At 38.1% G+C, this 27,500-nt stretch overlaps 3 protein-coding genes across 8 annotated transcripts in view; all 3 read right to left on the reverse strand.

The window, feature by feature from the left end:
• Nucleotides 1-243: 243 nt before the first annotated feature.
• On the reverse strand, nucleotides 244-7,898 carry LOC113591420 (cytochrome P450 3A27-like). 2 transcript variants are annotated; one of them, XM_027031903.2, is made up of 13 exons: nucleotides 7,717-7,898; nucleotides 7,415-7,508; nucleotides 7,255-7,307; nucleotides 6,858-6,957; nucleotides 6,384-6,497; nucleotides 6,050-6,138; nucleotides 5,804-5,952; nucleotides 5,139-5,266; nucleotides 3,855-3,939; nucleotides 3,586-3,746; nucleotides 1,476-1,702; nucleotides 1,190-1,352; nucleotides 244-1,058 (listed from the first exon to the last, which is right to left on the reverse strand). In XM_027031903.2, exons 1-13 carry the CDS (start codon nucleotides 7,785-7,787, stop codon nucleotides 945-947), a joined length of 1,548 nt encoding a protein of 515 aa, XP_026887704.2. In that variant the 5' UTR covers nucleotides 7,788-7,898; the 3' UTR covers nucleotides 244-944. The 2 variants fall into 2 exon arrangements, with proteins under 2 accessions (XP_026887704.2, XP_035390768.1); XM_035534875.1 differs by lacking the exon at nucleotides 244-1,058 and having other exon boundaries at nucleotides 1,271-1,352; nucleotides 1,464-1,702.
• Nucleotides 7,899-12,272: 4,374 nt separating this feature from the next.
• LOC113591419 (cytochrome P450 3A30-like) lies at nucleotides 12,273-22,887 on the reverse strand. 4 transcript variants are annotated; one of them, XM_035535119.1, is made up of 15 exons: nucleotides 22,659-22,887; nucleotides 21,435-21,515; nucleotides 21,158-21,310; nucleotides 20,820-20,913; nucleotides 20,644-20,696; nucleotides 19,925-20,024; nucleotides 19,193-19,306; nucleotides 18,671-18,759; nucleotides 18,243-18,391; nucleotides 17,378-17,505; nucleotides 16,347-16,419; nucleotides 16,084-16,244; nucleotides 15,375-15,601; nucleotides 14,118-14,280; nucleotides 12,273-13,020 (listed from the first exon to the last, which is right to left on the reverse strand). In XM_035535119.1, the coding sequence occupies exons 3-15, from the start codon at nucleotides 21,226-21,228 to the stop codon at nucleotides 12,898-12,900; spliced, it is 1,545 nt and encodes a 514-aa protein (XP_035391012.1). In that variant the 5' UTR covers nucleotides 21,229-21,310; nucleotides 21,435-21,515; nucleotides 22,659-22,887; the 3' UTR covers nucleotides 12,273-12,897. The 4 variants fall into 4 exon arrangements, with proteins under 4 accessions (XP_035391012.1, XP_035391014.1, XP_026887703.2 ...); XM_035535121.1 differs by lacking the exon at nucleotides 21,435-21,515 and having other exon boundaries at nucleotides 21,158-21,169; XM_027031902.2 differs by lacking the exon at nucleotides 21,435-21,515.
• Nucleotides 22,888-27,138: 4,251 nt separating this feature from the next.
• The window catches only part of gpank1 (G patch domain and ankyrin repeats 1), a 7,534-nt gene continuing 7,172 nt past the window's right edge, over nucleotides 27,139-27,500 (reverse strand). For both annotated transcript variants that reach the window (XM_035535071.1, XM_035535072.1), the window contains exon 5: nucleotides 27,139-27,500. This exon is cut by the window's right edge and continues 1,866 nt beyond it. The gene's annotated coding sequence lies outside the window, so the exon portion shown is untranslated.

Consider the following 27,500-nt stretch of genomic DNA (forward strand, 5'->3'; position numbering starts at 1 on the left):
ATTCACTGCAGAACATATATAATTTAATAACCTTATGTGGACAGCCTACTATGGTGGAGTCAGAAACCTGTTTGGAATTTGTAAATTTGTGAAATGTTTTCTAGTAAGGTGTGTGCGTTTTCATTCACACATTAAATTTCTACCAATATTCCATGCATGTGATACCTGTCTACATTTGGGTCTTCATTTACTGCTCAGGGAAGTCCTATAAAATATACAGCCACACCATGGGGCTACTTCACAGCAGTACCAGATCTGAGTTTTTAATGTGCATTGAAGTGCCTATAGAGAAGGTTATACAGATATCAGTTTGAATGTATTCATTTACAATCATAATAATCATGTTAATTTTGCATTCATTATTATAATTTGTCAACTTTTAGATTAAAGCTTTTAACCCCAGTGTCCAAATATTTACTTCTTTTAACCCAAATATGAGTCCCAGTAAATCAATAGGAAATAAAAATCTGCAATTTATGTAAAACAAATTAATTTTCAGTGTGATGAACAATGACTGTCATTACAGAGTCAGAATGTAATGTTTTTCTGTCTTTATGGGATAATACACCCTGCAATATGATTATTTATATTATTGTGACATTTATTCTGAAAAAAAAACATTATTAATAAACATGTATTTTCAAAAAAGTGATATATCTGCAATTTCTGAAGCCTCGAATGCCGCTGGACTGTGTCAGGCAACCACAGTGCTGCAGTCATGTTTCTCTGAAAGAAAAATGAGCTGTGTTTGATTCTAAATGAACTACTTTAATAAGCCCTGATGGAAACGACAGGTAACCTACCCATTAAGCATATCAAAATCAAAACCAACTATCCCACTATCCAAGTTAACTATTGTAACACAGGTTAACCACATACATCATGATTTAACACACACTCTGATTTAACGAGCAGTATGGTTGAACACAGGTTATCCACATGCATCAGTGACTGGCATTGCAGACGTTGTCTGAATGGGAGTCTGTTCGGCGGCTGAATCTGAGTTTGATGGGTTCTTTAGGAACCAGAAAAGCACCCAAACCCAACTCCAACGGAACCTAAAAGAGCCAACAAGAATGAACAAGGAATATTCCTATAAAAATTTAACAATGCTGTCAGATGACTAAACATAAAAATTATCATAATTTCTGTGGTTTTAGTGAAATCGTTGGAGTTAGACAAGACTGACCTTTGTCTCGGCACAGACGATGACGTTGAAGTTTTGCAGTATCTGTATGATGGCCAGCTTCATGGACACCAGGGCGAACCTCATCCCAATGCAGTTCCTGGGTCCTGCCCCAAAGGGCATGTATGTGTAGGGGTCAATGAGCTCCTTGTTCTCCTTAGTGAACCTGCACAAGACGGGGAGCAGTTACTGGGGACGGACCTGATCAGACACATAAAGTCCCAAAACATCAGCATAAGATAAAAACACACACACACACACACACACACACACACACCTATACTTTCACCTCTCTGGGTTGAAGGTATCTGGGTCAGTCCAGTATTCAGGGTCTCTATGAAGAGGGAAGGTTGGTATCATGACAGCCATGTCCTTGGGGATGGTGAGGCCATTGATCTCCATGGTTTTCTTGCAGATCCTATCTAGCCGAGCGGCGACAGGATACAACCTGAGCGACTCACTCAATGTGGCATCCAGATAGTCCATGTTCATCATTGCATCATACTCAAATGGAGCCTTCATTTAAAAAACAAATGAATAAACGCTAGTTAATAAATGTTAATAAATGCTAGTAAGGAGGCAGAAGCACATTCTGAAGATTCAGTAGTTTATTTTATTTCACAAAAACAACTGGAGTTATAATATATAGCAACTACATGTACACACCCACACATACACACCCACAGACACACACTGTAGCAAAGATAGTTTACTCTTTATACCTTTGATTTAAAAAACTGGTTTGCTAATGTTGAGTTCTCTACCTCCTGCTCACAGAGAAGAACCAGGGCTCCTGTGGACCAAGATGTCCTGCATTTGCTCAGGATCTACCACCCCTGCCTGAACAGTCTCAGATTGGAATGCAGGAACCATCTAACACCTTGTTAATATTGCTTGAACTATGACTCTATGAACTCTATGACTTTAAATTCAGATTTTAACCTACTAGGACAACTGAAATATTTTATCTATCTATCTATCTATCTATCTATCTATCTATCTATCTATCTATCTATCTATCTATCTATCTATCTATCTATCTATCTATCTATCTAACTTTTCCTATAGGTATAAGTTCTACAAATAATACAAATGGGGTAATATCTGTTTATCGTACTGTAATCTTCAAATTGTGCTGTGTGCTTCTATTATGTTGGTAATTTTTCCATTGTTTGTTTTCTTATTCCCCTCCTTACATGCTCATTATTATTTTTCATTATTCATCATGATCATCATAAACAAAACTGATTATATATATTTTAATATATATGACTTTTAATTTATATTTTTATATATATATATATATATATATATATAAAAAGACACAGTATATAGGGTGGTGGTAGCTCAGTGGTTAAGGTATTTGCCTTGTAATTGGAAGGTTGCCAATTCAAGTCCCACCACTGTTGGGCTCCTGAGCAAGATCCTTAACCCTCAATTGCTCAAAGTTGTACTCAGCCATGATTGTAAGTTGCCTTGGATAAACATGTCAGCTCAATGCTGTAAAAGGTAGCAGTTGGTAGTGTTCAAACTGAAGGAGGCAAAGCATGGGCAGTGGTAGCTTGGTGCTTAAGGTACTCAACTAGTAATCAGAAGGTTGCTGGTTTAAGGCTCTGAGCAAGACCCTTATCTCAATTTGTATTTAGTCATAACTGTAAGTTGCTTTGGATAAAAGCATCAGGTAAATGTAATTAAAGTGACAATAGTTGCTTTGCATATTATACATGTTTATGATATTATACGTGTTTATGATACTAATTACAAACTGCATTCAAAGACCATGATGTACATAATAGTTCAAATGTACAATTATCTTATTTTGTTTTAACTTTCTTTGTGATGGACTGCCTTAGAATGCCTTAAAGGAATCTCCCCCATCATTAAAACAACATACATTAATATGCATGAACCCCGAACAATCTCCCCCACATCATTAAAACAAAGGATATAAATATGCAATGTGAACAATACAGTTCCCATCCTTGTGGTGTACATAATAAAAAAATGAATGTTAATAGTTTTTAGAACCCATTTTTGTTTGTGCTAACAGAAACAGAAAAGAACCTAATGGTACCAAGACTCCTGTCATGCCATCTTCTGAAAAGGCCTACAACTCAAATGCTAGATTTGTTTGCTGTGTGGGTCATTTTTTTGGCTTTCACCTGGACTGCCTTTTACCTAGTCCTCATCTTCATTTGTTTGGTCATCATACTGTCCTGGTTTGACCTTGATCTTTTGTCTGACTATGTTTTTGGATCATTCGTCTGTCATTAAAAACTCAGTCTCTACTATTCTCAGGTGTCTGGCTGATCCTGCATCAAAACAAGGAACATGATACTTTTGTGTATGTGGGAGTCCACAAGACTAAAGAATGTGCAAACGCACAGATTGTGTGTCACCTTGTCTGGGAAGGTTTGGTCAATCTCCTCCTGGAGTTTCTTCATGATTTTTGGGTTGGTTGCCATGTTATAGAAGAAGAAAGACAGTGTAGCGCTCGTCGTCTCATAGCCAGCAAAGATGAAAGATATTGACTGGGACAAGATCTCATGATCATTCAGACCTAGAAAGATTAAACACATGCACACCCAACACAATAGTCATTTTTAATGCTTTCTTGTGTATGTTAATTAGATGTATGGATAAGATTATGAATTGTGAAAAGTAGTACTTTTCTTGATCTCGTCTCCATGTTGGTCTTCAACTTTGTCTGCTGTCTGAGAGTTCATCATTAGCTGCAGGATATCAACTCTCCTCTGCAGAAAGAACAGAAGAAAAGTGGGGTGGGTTTAGCATGATCAAACGCAAATCTTGTAGCCACTACACTAGAAGATTCAAACTGATGTACATGACGAACCACTAACCATGGAGCCACTACACTAGAAGATTCAAACTGATGTACATGACGAACCACTAACCATGGAGCCACTACACTAGAAGATTCAAACTGATGTACATGACGAACCACTAACCATGGAGCCACTGCACTAGATGAAGTGATATATGGCAAATGATGTCTACAGCAAGTGATGAAAGCATTCTGTTTTAAAGGATCTACAGAGACCGTGTCACTGAGCCACTGAGACTTTTGGTAAACTCACAGCACCAGATGTATTGGATCTACTGGAAGGCGATATCATAATATTGCTGATGTGGCTTTCATTATATCCAATAAATATTTTCACAATAAAATATTTAAATGATGCCTCTGACATCATTTCATGTCATGATTTATGAGCTTTATGGGGAATGGTGTCAGACCCTCCTGTCCTCATAAAACTGGACGTCACAGAAAATGTAACTCAGCAACTCCAGAGCAAAAGATAATAGAGTTTACAATGATACAGGGAGACCTTACAGCCGAGTTTACAATGATGCAGGGAGACCTTACAGCCGAGTTTACAGTGCTCTTATTTTTATAGTCAAGCTCGCGGCTCCTTACTACATGTCCCATCTACCCCCTACTATCACTCTGCCTGTCACTCTTACTAGCTCCACCAATCATTGCTATGATTCCTCCATGCATACTCAGCGTTCCCTGATTTTATTGACCCTGAGTTTATTTCCCTATGTTTATCCATCTGTCGTCCTGTCTCATTTCTAGCCACAGCCTGATCCCTGTCTGCGTTTTTCACCTAATTGGACTGCTGGTTTTGTACTGTTTGGACTGTGCTTTCATTTTACTCTTTTGACCTGCTTCGGCTTAATGACCACAGCTCTGGCTACTCTTTTTCTGACTTAACCTTAACCTATCGGTGAATGTCTGTGTTCCATCTCTCACATTAGATTTTGCCTTTGTTGCAGTAGCTACTAGAATTATTTCCCAAAGCTGTCAGTGTAAAAATATGGTCCTAGTATAGCACTGGTAAGTACCACAGGAACTAGAAGCAGTTAGTCAGATGTGACATAGCAAAATTAATTGAGGCAATAATGTCAACATTTTTCTGAGCTGGACCTTATAGTCCGTGGAGACTCGATCTTCTTTGATCTTTTGGAGGGCTGCAACAAAGAAGTCTGTCACTGATGCAGGAAAAAAAGTGAGGTTGAACTTCTCTAGCAGGGGGACCGTGAAAGGCAGCAGTACTGGAATGGAAACAGCAGGGGGACCAGTTTACACTACACACAGTAAACCAGAATTCGGGTCAATTTAAAATATAGAAATTCTAGAAATATGTCAGCATTTGCTTCTACGATACAACAGGGTTCATATGGTGGAGCTATGATTTTAATTCAGCTTAATTTCAAAGCAAAGCATTTATTCATATCTGAAGTTATGTAACATGATGAGACCCCTCGCTGCCCAAACCCCACTGGTTTTATCATGTAACTGTGACTTTGCCAGTTCAGGTTGTCACTGTTAGGAAAGACCCTTAACTCTTCAAGTACAAAATCCTCATGAGAGGAACAACAGAGGGCACAGACAAACAAAACAGGGTTTACATGCACAAATGAATGATGGCTAATGAGACACAGGCGAGGGGCTAAACAAGAACAAAAGTGAAACAACGGTTAGGGTTAGGTGTCACATGGTAGGTGTCGCCGTGGGAACCATGACAGTAACTACTTCACTACTACAACTACTCTGTAAACAGCCGAATCTAAGCATGAGAAATAAATTACCTGCAAGGAGGAATAGAGGATCAAAAAAGTCAAAATTGAACAGTTTCTTGATGTTGGTCACAAATGGGTCCTCAGGGTTGTTGAGGGAATCTATGTCAACGCTGAACGCTGTGCTAGTTACCACGTCCATACTGTAGGCTCCGAAGAATCTGAAAATAACAGACTGCAGCTTAATCTGCAATGAAAGAACCTTCAGAATCTTACTGTAACCATGGAGATATCAGAGCTGACAGTAATAATACTCACGTTTTAACATTCACTCCAGATGCTTGCTTGGCTGTCCTCTCAAGATTTTTTACTAAAGTGTTTGAGTGTGTCTTCATGATCCCAAACATCTTAATAATAAAAGATGCAACTTGTTTACAAATGTTTACAAATATTCATAAATGTTTATCCACTGAAGCATCAGCTATGTAATAGCCCATTACAATTTACTGATATCTCTTCTCCTTAGGTTGGGTATACTTGCATAAACTTGCATAAGGCTTAACAATAGTCAATACAACATATAAAATTTGCATTCATTGAAAATAAAACACGAGAGGTTTGTCACTAAAGTCTCTGTAAATTTCCGACAAACCTCTTTGAGTCTCCCACTGGTGAAAGAGGGGGACAGAACACTTCGGATTCTCCTCCAGTCATCATCCTTGGTAACAAACAGGGAGTCATAGAGTTGACCATTCAGACCCATATCCTGCCAAGACAGAGACAGATCACAATTACATAAAAGGCAAGGACAGAACTTTGACTTTTTGTTTACTTTGAACTTGCGCAATTACATGCCATATTCAACTAGTATGTTACATAATACAAATATATTAACATGAAATCTGTTAAAATACATTATAAAATTTATGTAATAGTAAACACTACTATATTCTAATGAATGAGCCAATAGCTTGGGTAGATCCAAATAATTGCAATACAGATAACTGAAGTTATTACGATGATGCTGTTTTAATCACACATCACACATTTAATCACAACAATGTATTGCTCTGCTATGACAATTACAGCATGGATGGAATCAAACATTTCTCATTATGATACTCACCCTTCTGTTGGTAAACAGGGAATAACATTCTTTTACAAGCACAGATTTGATGATGGTTTTGTCCAGGATGCAAAGTACTGGCACCCTCCCTTCATATATTCTGAAACAAGTGTACGTATATATATGGTCATGACTTTGTAACCTTTCAGTACAGTGGTTATAATCGGTAATTTAGTGACATGCCTGAGCTACGAAACCAGTCTCAGACACAAACTACCAAACTACACAATCCCCAGAGGGTTTACGCTTTAGTGTGTTAAACACTTAATACACAGTTCCCAGCATCTTTATGCATTAGCGTGTTTAAACACATCATACACAATCCACAGCAGTTTTAACCATTAGTGTGTTTAAACACATCTCAGAGCCAAGGCTGTTAAGAACATGTCTTACTTACCCCCAGATCCTACCATACCGTTTGAAGCATTCCATATCAAATGCATGAAATCCCTGAGAACAACACATATGTAACTGCGAACAATGTCCTCTTCAAACACTGACATTTGACATTTGAATCCTTCAAATAGTGACAACTGAAACTTCAATCATAAACTAACCTTTCTGTACTCCAGCATGTTTCCCAAGAAAGGTAGAGGCTTCGGACCCGGAATGCCTAATTTTGTAAAGAAACGGTTGGGCAAGTTTCCAAACCTGGACATGAGATAAACAGGTTTTAATTAAGTATTAGACTGACATATGCAGTGTGTTCACCATTTCCATGATGAATCAAGAAAAGATGTGTTAGAAATGTATGATAATTATAACACAAGTAACCTCTGTGTAGTGTCTGATGTAACGAAAGCAGACACATTCAAACAGGAAACATCTGAAATTAAACAGGAATAAACAAAGTACTTACAGAACCAAAAGAACCACAGAAAGGACCAGGAGGGCCCACATTTCAGCGGAGAGCAAAGAGAAGTAGTTCATTATTATTATTACTGCAGCAGAGATAAAAACCCAGAGCTACAAACTGCCGTGAAGAATCATTTAAAATCCAGGCTGCAAGCAGGTTAATTATTAGAAGAATAAACAAACAGTAAATGTAACCTCTGCACGCAAAATCATAGTCTCTCTCCCTCTCTCTCACACACACACACACACACACACACAGACACACACATACACACACACACACACTCAGAATCCAAAGGAAAAATTAAGTTAAGCTTTTCTGCAGCCTCCCCCTATAACGTTGAGCAGTTAGGATACAGATGCAAACACTGAGAAGAGCATTATGAAGGGCAATAGTTGTAATCATTATAAGTGTCCAGAGTCATAGAAATTATGTGTAGCATCTGGGAATACATAATAAGCAAGCAAACAAAAGCACAGGATGACAAAAAGTGGATGCAGTCTATAACAAAAATACAAGTAACAATAAGAAATAACACTAAACAGGACCAGGCCAAACACCAAGTGAATAGTGTTGGACCAGGCCAAACACCGAGTCAACAGTGTTGGACCAGGCCAAACACCAAATGAACAGTGTTGGACCAGGCCAAACACCGAGTCAACAGTGTTGGACCAGGCCAAACACCAAGTGAACAGTGTTGGACCAGGCCAAACATCAAGTCAACAGTGTTGGACCAGGCCAAACACCAAGTCAACAGTGCTGGACAAGGTAATTCACCAAGTCCACAGTGTTGTACCAGGCCAAACGCCAAATTAGCAGTGTTGGACCAGGCCATTCAGTAATTAGCACTATTGGATCAGGCCATTCACCAAGTCAGCAGTGTTGGACCAGGCCAAACATCAAGTGAACAGTGTTGGACCAGGCCAAACACAGAGTCAACAGTGTTGGACCAGGCCAAACACCAAGTGAACAGTGTTGTACCAGGCCAAACACTGAGTCAACAGTGTTGTACCAGGCCAAACGCCAAATTAGCAGTGCTGGACCAGGCCATTCACTAATCAGCAGTATTGGACCAGGCCATTCACCAAGTCAGCAGTGTTGGACCAGGCCAAACACCAAATCAACATTGCTGGACCAGGTCATTCACCAAGTCAACAGGGTTAGACCAGGCCAAACACCAATCAGCAATGTTGGACCAGGCCATGCACCAATCAGCAGTGTTGGACCAGGCCAAACACCAAGATGTTCAGGGATTTTCCTCTACACACACACCACACTGCGTTCACCTATTTCACACCTGTTATTGCAATGAGAAACTGAAAGCAGTTATCTAACTCACAGTGGTGATTCTGGAGTCTGTTGTGGCCCTAGGCCAAAATTTACAGGGGCCCGTCAAACCAGCTTCATCACCCTTATAGAATTAGAATTCCTCAAATTCATCTTCTGAATGTTCATATTTAGCATCACTATTCATTGTTTTGTATTTACATGTCATTTGATAGGGACAATGTTTATCAATAATTCTAGTACAGAGGATTAAACGTATATGCTGGAGCCTGCGCTGGGTCCGTAGGTTTTTTCATAATGAAAATGTTCAGTGTTCAGTATAACCACTAAGCCTACACTACAGATATGAAAAATACAGTAAAATACACAAAGCATACTGCACATATAGCACAATAATGAGCACCAATACACCTCTGTGATTTAGAGTACATTTGCTCATAGCTTGACAGTTAGCTCAGTTAGTTACAACTTTCATCAGTTAGCAAAGAAAAATGAATGTCCAGGTTAATTGATATCTCTCTCCAAATCACCGCATTGTTTGTGTCCTACTGTCTACAGTCAACCTTTAACATTTGTATGTGATCATATAATTTTTGAGATTTTTCGGTCTGCCCTCCTCAATGTGTCAAATGACCTTTTACTCTCAGTTGACTCAGGAAATTGTGCCATACTTGTTATTGGATCTAAGCACTGCTTTTGATACAGTCAATCATGATACTTATTGGTCACTTAGAAGAATGGATGGAGTTAGAAGGAGTGGGCCTGAGAAGGTTTAGGTGAACCTTTTCAGTGAATATCTACAATTATTCCCCTCTTTCTCACTAATGTGTCTTGCGGTATTCCACAAGGGTCCGTATTAGGGCCCATCCCTTTTCACTATATATGTTACCATTAGGACAAATTATTAGGAAGCACAATGTCAGATTTCATTGTTAAACTGATGATATACAGTTGACCCTTTCCATCAAACCCAATGATAACAACTTTTTAATGTCTATCAACAACTGTCTTGAAAACATTAAGAAGTGGATGGTTGTTAATTTCCTCCATCTGCATGAGGGCAATTCAGAGATTATTATTTTTGATGTTCTGCATCTCAAAAACCTCTCAAAAATCTTGGTTATTTGTTCATGTGTTAAGTCCTCTGTGAAAAACCTTGGTGTTGTCTTTGAATCAGACTTCATATTTGATAAAAAAAAAACAACAACAACTCTGTGGTAAAGAGTAGTTTCAATGAATTTAGAAACATTCCAAAGCTTAAGCCGTTTTCTCAGTTTTTTGGATCTGAGGAGAATGTCATTCATGCATTTAATTATTCTGGAATAGACTGCTGTAACTATTTATATATTGGGATTAGCCAGTCTCTATTGGAACATTTACACTTAGTACCTGCAGCCAAGCTATTGACGAACAGCAAGAAAAGAGATCATATTTACACCAATCCTCGCTTCGCTTCACTGGGTAATAGTCCAATATAGGATAGTTTAAAGTGCTTTTATTTGTTTTTTAATCATTAAATTGTCTAGCTTCCTCTTATATTGTCAGTCTTCTCACATCTTCAACCTCACAATGATGTCTGAAATCATCCTTGCAGAACTTGCTGGTTGTTCCCAGGTCTTGCCCTAAACTCAAAGGTGAACATTTGGTTTATGCTCTGAGACTATGCAACGGTTTACTGTCCTTTATTCATCAAGCCCCGTCTGTCTCAGTTTTAAAATCAGGTTTAAAAATGTATATATATAAACTTGTATTTGAATAGAGAGACTGTATGTTTTGTGTTTTTTGTGTCTTTGTTTTTTCTTACTCAGTGGTATATTGTGTTTTATCTTACTATTCTATCATTCTATCATTTTATCCATAATCTATTTCCTTTAATGTTTCTATTTCATTTTATTTTTCTTGTGTTTTAGCTGAGTTTGTTGTTTTCCTGTTTGTGTATTTGTCATTTTCTTTACTTACTAAACTGAAGGTGTATGGTTAGACTTGTTTGGTTTATGTAAGTGACACTGTTGTGCACCAGCAATGCAGCTTGCGGGCAAGATCAGTTCAAAGTTTATGTAATTACACAAAATCTGCAGTGTCATACTCTGCTTTAGGTTTGACTTACAAGTGTGGCACTGAACTGAATGCCCCCTAGTGTAGAAGAATAGAGGCTGGGATCTACCACACCAGGCAGGACCCCAGATGCAGACTATACAAAAATGCCCCTGAGATAATCCAGCACATAACAGCAGGATGCAAGATGCTAGCAGGCAGGGTATATACTACACCATAGCCAAGTGGTTGGCATAGTATACAGAAATATCAATGCAGAGTACATGAAGGTCCAAGGTCAAAGTGGGATGCACCACAAAAGGTGGTGGAATATTACCATACAAAGATCTTGTAGGACTTCCAGATACAGACAAACAAGATATTATAGGCTAACCAACCAGACATAGACATGGTGGATAAACAGCAGAAGAGGGCCATAGTGATAGATGTTGCAATCCTAAGTGATAGCAACATCATAAACCAGGAACACAAAAAGATTCAGAAAAACCAAGGGCTGAGAGAAGAGCTGGAAAAGATGTGAAGGGTGAGGGCAACTGTGGTTGCCATGTTAATTGGAGCGCTAGGGTCTGTGACCCCAAAACTGGGAGAATGGCTCCAACAAATCCCAGGAACAACATCCGAGATCTCAGTCCAAAAGAGTGCAGTCCTCGGAATAGTGTGTTTGTGTGCGTGTGTGTGTGTGTGTGTGTGTGTGTGTGTGTGTGTGCGTGTGTGAAAAATCCATAATGTCTTATAATTACCAACACAGGAAAGTGTATATTTGTAATATTATATATTACAATTCTATAATTATAATTCTATAATTATAATATATGATTATATAATTATATATTTGTAATTATATATTAATATATATTTGAAATTATATAATGATTATATTTACATATTTGATAGCATTTTGATGAGTTTCATACTTAATTATTGGGATATTATTGGGCTTGCTAACTGTGGTAAGGCATGAAGGGTGTGAACACACTATATCCTGAACATATGGCTGCACATATTATATACTGAACATATTGCTAAACAGATAATATACTGCACATATGGCTACACATATTATATACTGAACATATTGCTAAACAGATGATATAATGAGCATAGCATGAATCAGACCGAAACTATAGTTTGTGTGTTTTTACTTTTTATAACCCTTTGGGCCTAGCCACCAATGTTTAGCAATCTGAGCATTTTCCACAAAGTGGTACAATTGTCACTTGATGGATGCGCTCTGTGAGTTGGGCTTCTTTTAAGATACTCCATTATTGTTTTTACAATCCAAGTTGCCCAGAACATGACAGATATTCAGATTCACACAGGCTCATATAATGTCAACAAAATAATCACACCAGTATTTAAAACATACAAAACTGGAATAATATTGATTTTAATTGTGACTTTTAAAAGCTTCAAACACCAACTATCTGCTACACTTGATATTTAAAATGTGGGCTTATACAATAAAAGGTGCGGTTATGCAATAAAATGTGGGGTTATACACTACACAGTGGGATTATGTACTAAAAGTAAATGTAAAAGGTGAGATGAGGCATTAAAAAGTGGAATTATTCACTAAAAGGTGGGGTTATACACTATACTGTGTAAAAGGTAGTAAAAGGTGGATTTGCACCAAAAGGTGGGGTTATAAAGTATAGGGTGGAGTTAAGGAGTAAAAGTGGGATTATAGATTATGCACTAAAGGGGGGATTATACTGTAAAAAGTGGGGTTATGCCATTAAAGGTGGGGTTATGCCATTAAAGTTTGGGTTATGCAGTTAAAGGTGGGGTTATGCATGATGTTATGTATTAAAAAACAACAAAGCAGCCCTGTGTGTGTACAACCTAGGAGTCCACATGGTTGTTATTGGAGAGTTCTGTCACGTGAGCTGCTTTCCGAGGGGTGAATTTGAGTTTAACAGGGTCTTTAGGAGCCAATAGCCCTGAAAAGCCAAGCTCCAAAGGAACCTGATCAGAAAGACAGTGGACAATAAGAAGCATACTGGGAATATTATCAGAAACAAAACACAGTGATTATGTATTTATTAGCATACTACACTAAAGTGTGTAATAGAACACTCTCGGTATACTACCATACTACATGCTGGATAGTAAAGGCAATAATAAAAATAATTCTGGTTTACTAAGATCCTAAATAAGTAAGCTAATAGAGTCAAATACATATAGTTAAGTGCTGCAGGGAAATAAGTCATTAATTAGGTCAAAGCTGTAAGTGAAATGAAAGACCAGCTGAGGATGTCTAGAGAAGATGTGAGCTGTAAGAACAAGGAAAACATTAACATATAGCAAAAGCAAAATACACGAGTCATATATTTCCATTCATAAATAATTTTTAACTCTTGCTGGGTTTCCATTCAAATGTTATGTACATTTCTGAAAAGTCGACATCACAGGCCCCATTGATCACGGGTGCCACCCACCGCCGGCCACACCCATCACTGACCCACCCACCCTCAACTCGTCTCAGCTGCCATGGCTACTCCCACCACCCACCTGATGTGCCCTACTGTAGCCCACCACACCTCCACCCAGCCAACAACTTCTCTGTTACCCTTAATGAATGTTCTCGTGCGGGATGGGTTTCGGACATATGCACACCATTGGGACAAGACTAGGACCTCAAAAAAATTGGACTATTAATTGGTTTTTTTTTTTCATTTTATTATTAGTTATTCATTTTCTGTTAAAATTATTATTGTGTTGACCGCTGTCGGCCAGAGGAGGATGGGCCCCCCCTTTGAGTCTTGGTTCCTGTCAAGGTTTCTTCCTCATGCTCTAGGGAGTTTTTCCTTGCCACTGTCACCCTTGGCTTGCTCACTGGGGGCTTGGACTTGAACATTTATAAAGCTGCTTTGTGACAACATCTGTTATAAAAAGCACTATGTAAATAAATTTTGATTTTTGATTTGACTATGGGCTACATCCATCACAGGCCTATCACTGGTCTTGGGGAGCAGTGGGTGTATAAACAGATGGAAAAGGAAACGCAAGAGCACCTGCAGTTAATGCTTGTTGTAAAACTGATCTGCTTAGACAAGACTGACCTTTGTCTCAGCACAGACGTTGGCGTTGAAGTTTTGCAGTATCTGTACGATGGCCAGCTTCATGGACACCAGGGCGAACCTCATCCCAATGCAGTTCCTGGGTCCTGCCCCGAAGGGCATGTACGCGTAGGGGTCAATGAGCTCCTTGTTCTCCTTAGTGAACCTGCACAAGAAGAAGGGCAGTTACTGGGGACGGACCTGATCAGACAAATAAAGTCCCAAAACATCAGCATAAGATAAAAAAACTATAAAAACACACACACATACATACACACGCACACACACAAAATTGTTTGTTTTCTTATTCTCCTCCTTACGTGCTCATTATTATTTTTCATTATTCATCATGATCATCATAAACAAAACTGATTATATATATGACTTTTAATATATATTCATTTTTATATATATATATATATATATATATATATATATATAATACACAGTATATAGGGTGGTGGTAGCTCAGTGGTTAAGGTATTTGCCTTGTAATTGGAAGGTTGCCAATTCAAGTCCCACCACTGTTGGGCTCCTGAGCAAGACCCTTAACCCTCAATTGCTCAAAGTTGTACTCAGCCATGATTGTAAGTTGCCTTGGATAAACATGTCAGCTCAATGCTGTAAAAGGTAGCAGTTGGTAGTGTTCAAACTGAAGGAGGCAAAGCATGGGCAGTGGTAGCTTGGTGCTTAAGGTACTCAACTAGTAATCAGAAGGTTGCTGGTTTAAAGCCCCTGAGCAAGACCCTTATCTCAATTTGTATTAAGTCATAACTGTAAGTTGCTTTGGATAAAAGCATCAGGTAAATGTAATTAAAGTGACAAATAAACTGAACTTGAAGTGACAATAATTGCTTTGCATATTATACATGTTTATGATATTATACGTGTTTATGATACTAATTACAAACTGTAATTAGTTACTGGGGACGGACCTGATCAGACACATAAAGTCCCAAAACATCAGCATAAGATAAAAAAAACTATAAACACACACACACATACATACACACGCACACACACAAAAGAGAATTTATATATAAAATAGGAAAGGTCCTCATCTATCTATCTATCTATCTATCTATCTATCTATCTATCTATCTATCTATCTATCTATCTATCTATCTATCTTAGCGGAAACGTGAAACTAGTTAATAGTATAAATCTATTTACTGTTAAGTTATTGATTGCTTGATGAAGCTTATGTACCATACACACACACACACACACACACACACACACACAGCCCTTTTTTTCTACCTCTCAGGATTAAAGGTATCTGGGTCAGTCCAGTATTCAGGGTCTCTGTGAAGGGAATAGACTGGTATCATGACGACGGTGTCCTTGGGGATGGTAAGGCCATTGATCTCCACGGTTTTCTTGCAGACTCTTTCCAGCCGAGAGGCAACAGGATACAACCTGAGCGACTCATTCAATGCGGCATCCAGATAGTCCATGTTCATCACCGCATCGTACTCAACTGGAGCCTTCAGGTGAAAAACAAAACAGAGAGGAAATGTGTACTCAGACACAATTTCACACTGTCTATATTCTGTAATTGTTTAGTTTTCCCTTAGAGTTCCTCAGAGATCTATACTATTGCTCTATACTATGCTCTGTATTATGCTCTTTTCACTTTATATTCTTCAAAGAAGCATACAATAATGTCTGTTGTCCGTAATATCCAAAACGTTCAAAAGAATATCAGTGTTTAGATAATCTACAGGTCTCTGATTTAGGGTATAAAATCTTTAAGAAAGAGTACACTTCAGAAAGGTCTCTTCAGGGAGTATGGGATATACTTCAGACTAGTGCTCACTGAATATCATTAATATTTAACTTATCAAATATAGAACATTATAATATATAGACTGAATATAGACTCTGCTTCTAAATATAACTGGTCTCTGCCACAGACACAGCTTCTTTTTGCATCATGGATGATTGTCAGAATGAGAGAGTGTGTCACCTTGTCTGGGAAAGTTTGGTCAATCTCTTCCTGGAGTTTTTTCATGGATTCTGGGTTAGTGGCCATGTTATAGAAAAAGAAGGTCAATGTAGCGCTCGTCGTCTCGTAGCCAGCAAAGATGAAGATCATTGACTGGGACAGGATCTCATGATCATTCAGACCTAGAGAGATCAGACCGAGAGATTCAGACCTAGTACGTCTCACAACTGGTACTCTTGATGACAAGTATAAATGTATTACAATGTTTAACCCAAAGGTAGTACCTTTGCTGATGTCCTTTTCATCTTTTTCTGATTTCTGAGAATCAATCATCAGCTGTATGAAGTCCACTCGTCTCTGAAGGGACCAATCAAGTCTAAATAACAGTGCTTGGAACTCTCTTGGACCATAACTGTCAACCATCTTGGCCAATCAGAGGAGCATCTTAAATAACAGAATGAGGAATCTGTGCTGGTCTAAAGAGTAATATATGGAGTCATTCCCAGCCACAAACAGTAGGATTTATAACTACCCTCACTGTGAGTTGTTATCAGACCCCTCTCACTGTGAGCTTGTTTCAGACCACTCTCATGGTGAATTGTTATCAGATACCTCTCTCTGTGAGCTGGTTTTAGACCCCTGTCAGTTTGAGATAGTATCAGACCCTCTCACTGTGAGCTGGTATCAGATGCCTCTCACTGTGATCTGGTATCTGACCCTTTTCACTGTGACCTCTCATGCTGCTCTGTTATCAGACAGTGAGCTGATATCAGCTGCAGATGTACTGCACATACACTTTATTATCTGATAATTATTTAATATTATTTAGTAGATGGTTGATATACAATTCAGTGATCTTTAGTCAAATATAGCCTTAACTTGCCTGGTACCTTATCTGTAAGATATGCAAATATCTAATCTGTTATAACACATACATGCAAATATGTGCTCATGATCTCATCTGTAATAACACATAAATGTATATATGTTCCATTATCTCATCTGTTATTACACATACATGCAAATATGTGACATTATCTCATCTAACAGACACATGCATATATGTTTCATTATTTCACTTGTTATAACACAGGTAACTCAAGAGGTGTGTGTGTGTGTGTGTGTGTGTGTGTGTGTGTGTGTGTGTGTACATGCACACTGGAAAAGATCTAAGTTGAGATTCAGACAACCTGACATGTATATGCATAATTTAAGAGACTTTGAGACTTTTTAAAAGACGTTTCTGTGTTTTTTATGCACTGAACATCTGCAGAATTGCTTGGTTTGCTCATCATCATGATCAGTCTTAATATACCTTAAGGTCCACGGCTTTTCGCTCAGACTTGATCTTTTGTAGGGATGCATAGAAGAAATCAGTGACTGCAGTTGGGAAGAAGGCGAACTCCATTTTCTCAAGCACAGGCGCGATGAAGGGAAACAGAGCTGCAACACAGAATGCAAACGTTAATCACTTTTATCACGTTATATCATTTATCATTTAATCATTTAGAGTTTACACCCCATGGTCAGACAGTAGAACTTATTCTTACTTTTACTATCAACTGCATATTTAACTGAAGAAAGTAAATACATTGTAACTAAAGTAACTAATTATTGAGGAGTGGACTAGTATTGAGGAGAGGAAAGTATTCAAATGCAAATCAGCATTCTACATTTCAGAATTCTAATCAGGATTCTAATCAGGATTCTAAATTCCTATGCACATGTATTGTAGATGCCAAATAGTCTATTACAATAGGAATATCTCAAATTCAGTTTACCCACTCAAATACATCTGCATACAAACTGCAGTGAAACTAATCATTAACTCTTCTCTCCATCAGCACAATAGGTGTCAACTGTTCTTCTCATATGAAGTCAGATATATTTTGTATGCTTTTGCATTAACCAATATCCCAGACACCTTCGTGTTTTGACAGTGCTGAGGAAGACCTGTGTATCTTGGGAGATGTACAGTAACGGCCTGGTAACTTCCTATGAGCAAAACTCCATAGCTCATGTTCCACAGTGGTTTGCAATGTTCTCATTTATTACTATAGTTTAATACAAATGACCTACTAATAGTGGGCTATTTAGAAGCATCTGGCTTAGGGTCAGAAACATCTGTTTCCCAAGACAACATAGAAGTTATAGTAAGTTGACATATAATGATTCATTACCAACTGCAAGGAAGAGAGGATTCAAAAGGTCAAATTTGAGCATCTTCTTGATGTTGGTCACAAACGGGTCCTCAGGGTTGTTGAGGGAATCTATGTCAACGCTGAACGCTGTGCTAGTTACCACATCCATACTGTAGGCTCCGAAGAATCTGAAGTCATAGTCATAGTTAAACCAGGATATAATTGGTCAATTCTATCTCATCCCCTAAGAATTATGGTTGAAATATCTTGGAAATATCATTTGTAATGGGTCTTTGTTATATTCATATATTTCAAGAATGATGCCACATTCAGCATATACTTTAAGATACAACTCGTTATATGAATTGCCGTGTATTATTAAGCAGTTTGTGTTCAGTAGGACTGTACTGATTCCTTAACATCACGTGTCTAATAAAGTAGTTTGAGTTCAGTAAGATGGTACTGACTCCTTAATGTCTGCTGCTTCCTCGCGCTTTGATGTCTTCGCTAAATGTTGAACTAAAGAGTGGGAGTGTGTCTTCATGATCCTAAACATCTAAAAAAAAACAACACACAGTTATATACCACATTACTAGAAGTTTATCATTATATCTGTTAATAATCAGCTGGATTTTTTTAATGTCAGTTATTGAATACTACTGGAATTGGATTAAAATACTGATTTCAAGTTCTTAGTTTTTTTCACTCTGTAAAAATAAGTGTAAAGAGAAAACCGTGAAAACAAATACTGAATGAAAGAACTAAAACAAGCGAAAATACTCTTAGATTCAGGGTAGAAACATGCAACCCTCTAATTTCTGACCAAACCAGGTAACTGATGAAACGTCAGATCCTCCATTCTTTCACTGACTGAAAGAAAACCACAGTCTAGCAGTATATCAGTATATCAGTATAGCAGTACAGTAGTGTCACAGTGGGTCTTTAAGATTAAAAAAGTGTGTACTTAGTGAGAATAAATGCCCACAGACCTCCTTCAGTCTACCGCTGGTAAAAGATGGGGACAGAACACTTCGAATTCTCCTCCAGTCGTCATCCTCGACAATGGACACAGCGTCATACAATGGTCCGTTCAAACGGAAATTCTGACATGAGGTTATATAAAGACAAAATGTATATATAGTGTGAGAACTATGATGAAAGATTCCTATGCTCTTTTAATTTAAACTTTTAAATGGGGTTCAACAAAACAAATAATAAAAAGCATTCACCATTTATCTATCACCTGAATAACTGCTAACATTTAGTTGATTGCTAAGAGATGTCTTTTGTCCAGATTGTGGGGAGGCCACAGTTAATGTCAAAACAGGAGTAGAGATGAGGAGCATACATGAAGAGTATAAATGAGACTGAGGAGTGCAGATGTACTGCAGTATAGATCAGGAGTATAAATGAAACAGAGAGTAGATGAGGATCATAGACCAGTATTATAGATTAGATGTAGTGTACATGAGAAAGAGTATAGATGAGGAGTATAAATGAGAAGGAGTATAGATGAGGAGTATAGATGTGATGAAATATAGATGAGAAGGAGTATAGATGAGGAGTATAGATGAGAAGGAGTATAGATGAGGAGTATCGATGAGAAGGAGTATAAATGAAGAGTATAGATGAGGGGTATAGATGAGGAGTATAGATGAGAAGGAGTATAGGTGAGACAGTATAGATGAGGGGTATAGATGTACAAACATGTTAAATCTTACTCTTCTATTGGTGAAGAGAGAGTAACATTCTTTGATCAAGATGGTTTTGATAATGTCTTTGTCCATGATACTCAACACAGGCTGCCTGGCATCATATATACTGAAAGAGAAATAACACCAATTCCATTCACAGCTCAAACTAGGCCCTTGTATTTAAATGTTTAAACTTAGAATCTGTAAGAATGTTGGGGATTTTCACTAGATTTTTTTTAAACATTCATGGTGACTTCTGTACTAACTACTACAAAAAGATATTTATTTTGAACAGAAATAAACAGAAAACCATAAGTAAACAAGGAAAAGACAGGACCTTCATCCTGAAAGAACTACAGCAATATAGACATATAGAAATAGAAAGAAAAACATATAAATCATGTCAGTCTTTCTCTACATTGTGATATTGTTTTTGTTGTAAAATATGAGATATTTCTCTCCCAAACCCCTCCCTGCCTATTAAAAAATGGACCGTACAGCTAAAGATGAACTGCCACAATGAACAGAGTGAGAGCTACAGGATAAGGAAGGTTTTCTGGCAATCAGTATTATAAATAATTTATGGAACAATGGTCAGGAAAACACACACACACACACACACACACACACACACACACATATATATATATATATATATATATATATATATATATAGATAGATAGATAGACCAGAATAAATATATAGAATACATAAGTCCACCTGGTGTACAAGGGTTTATACTCACCCCCATATTCTGCCGTACTTTTTATAGCACTCAAAATCAAAATACTGAAAACCCTGGAAAAAAACACAGAGGCCATACATACACAAGGTTATCTTATGTTGCAATGCTGCAGTGTTATGTTCATGTTAAAGTACTCTTATATTGCAGTATGATTTTTATTGTCATTTCCGACTTACCTTCTTATATTCTAACATGTTTCCAATGAACGGTAAAGGTTTAGGACCTGGAATTCCCAGCCTGGTAAAGAAACTGTGGGGCCAATAGCCATATCTGGAAATAACAGAATAATAATATTCTCATGTGGAAATTACAGGAAAAAAATATCCACACCTAGAAATTGTAGAACAACAATATCAATCTCTGTTAATTACAAAATAACAAGATTAATAACATTATCAACCTGTTTATCATGCATTAACATCACTTGTTTTGAACAAGGATGAATGAAGCATACTCAAAAACAAAACAACTTATAATTAAAGAAAACATATAAATTAATGAACAGTTTACTTACAGAACTAGCAGGCTCAGAAATAGTATCAGAAGGGCCCATGTTTCAGCAGAGAAAAACCAAAAATAACCCATTATTATTCTTAATGGACTGACCACGAAGTCTCAATCTGTCCAGGCAGACAGATCAATGTAGCAACTAGAAACTACCTTTTACCTGGAAAGGAGAGCTCTTTTAAACCCCAGCTTACAGGTTAATGATTAAACATACACACACCCACAACAATAGCCTCTGCACATTTCCGCTGGGATACGTCATACCGAACTTTTAACACACTTACTTCATGCACCTTCACGTGTGTGTGATTGTGTAATGTATCCACACAACTACAAACACTCCACTTAATCACCAAACACTTGTTCTAAAACAAACAAACAAACAAAAAACCACACAACACTGGTTGGTATAGTGCAGTGGGTAAGAGTTATCGCTGGTTCCCCACAGAGAAGCAGCAAACACCTATCCAGGAGCTTTTGCTCCACAAACCACCAGAATGCCTGCCAAATGTGTAAAAAAATAAAATAAAAGCCACAGTAAATTTAAAAAGTACATTTGTGAGACAGAACCAACAACCTGACCCTTAGCTGAGATCTGCATCAAATCCTCACACATTTACTCCATCTCTGTTTCTGCTGAGGTAAAGGGAGTTCATCTCTTGGTGAAGGATTTGTCATGTGAACACAGCAGGCTCTCAGTGTGTGTAGGAGAGGCAGGGCCAGAGGGGGCACTAACAGGCTCTGATCATAAACAAGACGTAACAATTAAATGCCTGGCAAGGTGCAACGGATGGGCTTCCCTAATGAGCTTCTGGATTGATATACACAATTAATCGACTGCATCCCAGAAGTCAGGTGTTTGTAATTATTATTTGCTTGTTTTGATACCACACTAAGGGGAAATAAACTAGACATAGCATATCATGCTAAGAACATATTGTTTGTTTCTCTTATTCCCCATTTCTCCTTGCTATGCTACATCTGCACTGAAATTCTCCCACAATACGTTTAGCCAATAAGAAGATGCAATATTGCTAACTGACATTCACTTAATAATAATAATAATAATAATAATAATAATTTTACTATTATTAATTTGAAGAAGAAGAAGAAGAAGAAGAAGAAGAAGAAGAAGAAGAAGAAGAAGAAGAAGAAGAAGAAGAAGAAGAAGAAGAAGAAGAAAGTAAAGTGTAAACACAAAAATGTATACGTCGTTGCTATGATTAGTCTGTCCGGATCTTTTCTTTCTTCGAAACACTGAACTGCCACAAACACTCGTTCGTTTTCACCAACAGATGGTTTGTTTAACCAGCCAAACCAAAAAGCGAGCGTTCTTCTGCGTTCCACTGTACTTTCACCGAGGAGAAACTTGACCCCTCTAGACTTGACAGTAACTGCAGACTTTTAATGACTTAGCAATCATTCTATATTATTACAGACTAACGTCGATAAATCCCTAAATAAAGGCTGACTGATTCTTTCAGATTCTTATGTTCAATGTTGCTTACATTGCACTCTCCTCTCAGACTACTCGGCGGAAACCAAACGATTATGAAAGCAGCGTTTCAGTAATTCCACAGTTTGATAGCATAAAAACTGTACGACCAAGTGCAGAAATATCAACGCACGCTTCGCATTACAAGGCATTCACCGTCTTAGAGAGTTGCGGCCGTTCTCTACTTGAAAACGCAGTTATTCAGTATATAAAATGGGAGTGGCGAAAAGTGCAAGTCTCAGTCTTTGTGTCGTCAACATTGGCTATGGTGGAAATGGCATACTGTATACTGCGTGCTCAATGTTCACTGCACACTGCTCCTCACAGGAATCAGAAAGAGCAAATATTCAAAGGTAGGTATGGTAGCCAAAATGTAAAAACGTAGGTAAAGGTAAAAGTATTGTTCATTTAAAATAATCATTCAAGTAGAAGTAAAAGTAGTAATTTAACTGAATACATCAGTAAAAGTAAGGAATTATCTTGTGAAAAAGAAAAAAAAAGTCATCAGAATATCCTTAATGTCAGTTTACAGCACTATACTCAGATTACAACACTATACTGATATTAATAATGCACATTAGGATACAGCACCAGTTTCTTGTACAGATATGTGAACATTAAAGAAAAGGATATAGGTAATTACACCATTACAGTAGTATATATAAAGCCTTTGTACTTTGTGTTGTTCAGCAGGATAACATATAGAAGCAAAGCAGGGCCAGTGGTCTTTAGGAATCCCAGTAACCCTTCCACACTTGACTCAGTGGTAATCTTTTGGGATCTCAGTAACTGTGCTAATCTTAAAGAAGCGGCACCTGTGCTAATCCTAAAACAGCAGCCCATACCTCATCTGGGGCTGAGCAGGAAGAGATTGGAGTGTGCTGCAAGGTATTCCACAGTATGTTGGTGTAATGTGACTCAAAACAACCTTTCTGCTATTTGAGCAAGTCTAAACTAACAAGTTTCAAGTATCAGAAAGATGTGCAATAAGTACAAATTACAGAGCATGAAAAATAAAACTACAATGTGTAACTCCTTTCTGTGCATACTGTTACATAGTTATGTAGTGGTGTGAAAAAGTGTTTGCCCCCTTCCTGATATCTTTTTTTTTTTTTTGCATGTTTGTCACACTTAAATATTTCAGATCAAACTAATTTAAATATTAGACACAAATAACACACATAAATACAAAATGCAGTATTTAAAAGGAAGGTTTTTATTATTAAGGTGAAAAAAAAAATCCAAACCTACATGGCCCTGTGTGAAACAGTGATTGCCCCCTAAACCTAATAACTGGTTGGGCCACCCTTAGCAGCAACTGCAGTCAAATGTTTGCAGTAACTGGCACTGAGTATTTTACAGCACTGTAGAGGAATTTTGGCCCACTCATCTTTGCAAAATTGTTGTAATTCGGCCACATTGGAGGGTTTTCGAGCATGAACCGCCTTTTTAAGGTCATGCCACAGCATCTCAATCGGATTCAGGTCAGGACTTTGACTAGGCCACTCCAAAGTCTTCATTTTGTTCTTCTTAAGCTATTCAGAGGTGGACATGCTGGTGTGTTTTGGATCATTGTCCTGCTGCAGAACCCAAGTGCGCTTCAGCTTTAGGTCACGAACAGATGGCCAGACATTCTCCTTCAGGATTTTTTGGTAGACAGCAGAATTCATGGTTCCATTTACAACAGCAAGTCTTCCAGGTCCTGAAGCAGCAAAACAGCCCCAGACCATCACAATACTACCACCATATTTTATTGTTGATAGGAGGTTCCTTTTTGAAATGCTGTGCTACTTTTACGCCAGATATAATGGGACATACACCTTCCAAAAAGTTCAACTTTTGTCTCATCAATGCACAGTATTTTTCCAAAAGTCTTGGGGATCATCAAGATGTTTTCTGGCAAAACTGAGACAAGCCTTTATGTTCTTTTTGCTCAGCAGTGATTTTCATCTTGGAACTCTGCCATGCAGGCCATTTTTGGCCAACCTCTTTCTTATGGTGGAGTCATGAACACTGAGCTTAACTGAGGCAAGTGAGGCCTGCAGTTCTTTGGTTGTTGTTGTGGGGTTTTTGTGACCTCTTGGATGAGTCTTCGCTGCACTGTTGGGGTAATTTTGGTCTGCCAGCCACTCCTGGGAAGGTTCACCACTGTTCCATGTTTTCACCATTTGTGGATAATTGCTCTCACTGTGGTTCGCTGAAGTCCCAAAGCTTTAGAAATGCCTTTAATAACCTTTTCCAGACTGATAGATCTCAGTTACCTTGTATGTCATTCATTCCTGAACTTCTTTGGATCATAGCATGCTGTCTAGCTTTTGAGGATCTTTTTGTCTACTTTGCTTTGTCAGACAGGTCCTATTTAGGTGATTTCTTGATTGAGAACAAGTGTGGTAATCAGCCTTGGGTGTGACTAGAGAAACTGAACTCGACTTTCCAAAGATGAGATAAACCACAGTTAATTTATGTTTTAACAGGGGGGAAAGGGCCAATCACTTTTTCACACAGGGCCATGTAGGTTTGGATTTTTTTCCCCTTAATAATAAAAACCTTCATTTAAAAACTGTATTTTGTGTTTACTTGTGTTATCTTTGTCTAATATTTACATTTGTTTGATGATCTGATTTAAGTGTGACAAACATGCAAAAAAAAAAAAAAAAAAAGGTATCAGGAATGGGGCAAACACCCTTTCACACCACTGTATGTAACTCTCCTTTCTGTGCATACAGTTACATTATTTTGTATGTAAATCCTAATTGTATGTACTTTTACATTTTTCTCTATTTTCCAGTCATAAATACCAGCCAGGAGCCTTACTGTATCATCAGTATGTTAGACAGCAGAGGTTCATGAAGGCAAATTTGAGGGACTTTGACAGCTGATTTGGGGTCAGTGTGGTGATACAGTTTTAATGGTGAAGAGGTATTTAAAACAGGCACATCTGATCCAGACTCCTGTTAGATATCACTGCTGTTGCATAACTGCTGAGAGGCACAGCTTGCATGGATGAGATAACCTCTACACACCGTGAACTTGAGCGCACACACTGAACTAACCTATGAACACTGGAAAAAGCAATTAAAGCTTTTTAGGACATGTGCATGGTTAATTAAACACACACTTACTCAACATTAACTAATGAAGTAATGTTTAAGTTACATTATCTTCAGTGTACACACAGTGTAAAAACAAAAGTATGACCTCCAAGCCTGCTATATATATATATATGCTGGATTTGGGATGATGTATACACACACACACGTGCACGGTCAGATATCAGCCACAGTATTAAAACCACAAACGTGAATTGCATGTATTATTAACATTAACATTCAGCTTTTCAAGTGCTTCAAACAGGAAAATGAGTGTGAAAATGTGAAACAGAAAAATGATGAGTGTGACTCTGATGACAGACAACCACTGAAGCTACCAGAGGGACATGAGCATCCAAAGCTCTTTGTTGGGTGTGGAATGAATGATGTCAGGACAGCAGTCTTACCTAGAGCAAATTACATTTTCAACCATGTTACAGATGTAGGCAAGTGTAGTGTCAGGACTCTCATTGGTATAACAGAGCACTTGCCCAGATGGGATTTGAACCTGTCCCCGCAGGCAGGCAGCACTGGTACCCATGTCACTATACCAACCAGAATGCATGACAGCTTGCTGTGTAGCGGCAGACCAGTCTGAGGGTTAATGCTGACCCATGTCCACCACCACCATAAACACCTACAATAGACATGTGAGCATCACAACTGGTAGAGGAAGAATGCAAGGAAACCATTGGCCATTCATGTGGATGCTACTTTGACACTTACTACCCAAATATTACTGCACACCCCTCTGTGGCAATGGTATTCCCTAATGACAGGGGCCTTTTTCAGCAGAGTAATGCACCCTGCCAAAACTGTTCAAGAACGGTTTGAGGAACATGACAGAGTTCAAGGCGTTGACTTGGTTTCCAAACTCCCAAGATCTCAATCTGATTAAGCATCTATGGAATGTGCTAAAAAACAAGTACAATCAATGGAGACCCCACCTCACAACATGCAAGACTTGAAGGATCTGCTGCTAATGTCTTGGTGCTGGATCACACACACAACTTCAGCGGTTGTGCTGTAGCTCACCTGCTAATGTATATAGGTGTCACCTCTACCAAGGTCATATTGATAAATATGTAAATCACTGAGGAGTCCATGCCTCCACGGGTCAAAGCAGTTTTTGCAACATAAGGTAGATATACACAGTATGAGGTTAGTGGTTTTAATGTCATGGCTTATCTGTGTATATATATATATATATATATATATTACACACACACACACACACACACACACACACACACACACACACACACACACACACACACACACACACACACACACACACATTATAAAAGTACTTTAATAGCATATTAATAGGCTGTGGTCCCTGAAGGTCCGTGAACCAGTGAGTTGGGATGCACAACTTTGTTGTGGTATAAATCGAGTAAAATGTATTAACACAAGAGTCATATTCCTTTCATTGGAATAGAAAGAAAAGAACAGAGTACAACAAGCTTTAGAATTAGCTCAACTACTAGAATTACAGAATTCTCTGCAGTTCTACATTTCTCGATAAAATCACATGATCATATTTCAAAGTACTTTAAAAACAACAATCTGGCAACTCTCTGCAGACACTTATGCATTCAGAGTATGTGGGACATGCCTGGGCATGTCCTTACAGACATTAAGGGCCAACGTGACACAGCACATTCTCCTGTTTCAACAAAATGTAGGTGATCTGGTTTTTCAAACGAACAATGAGGTAGCTCACTGAACTAAAGTCGGACAGGTGAGCCGTGGCCACCACCCTT

This window comes from Electrophorus electricus, chromosome 16, assembly GCF_013358815.1.
Source record: "Electrophorus electricus isolate fEleEle1 chromosome 16, fEleEle1.pri, whole genome shotgun sequence".
Taxonomy (NCBI): Eukaryota; Metazoa; Chordata; class Actinopteri; order Gymnotiformes; family Gymnotidae; genus Electrophorus; species Electrophorus electricus.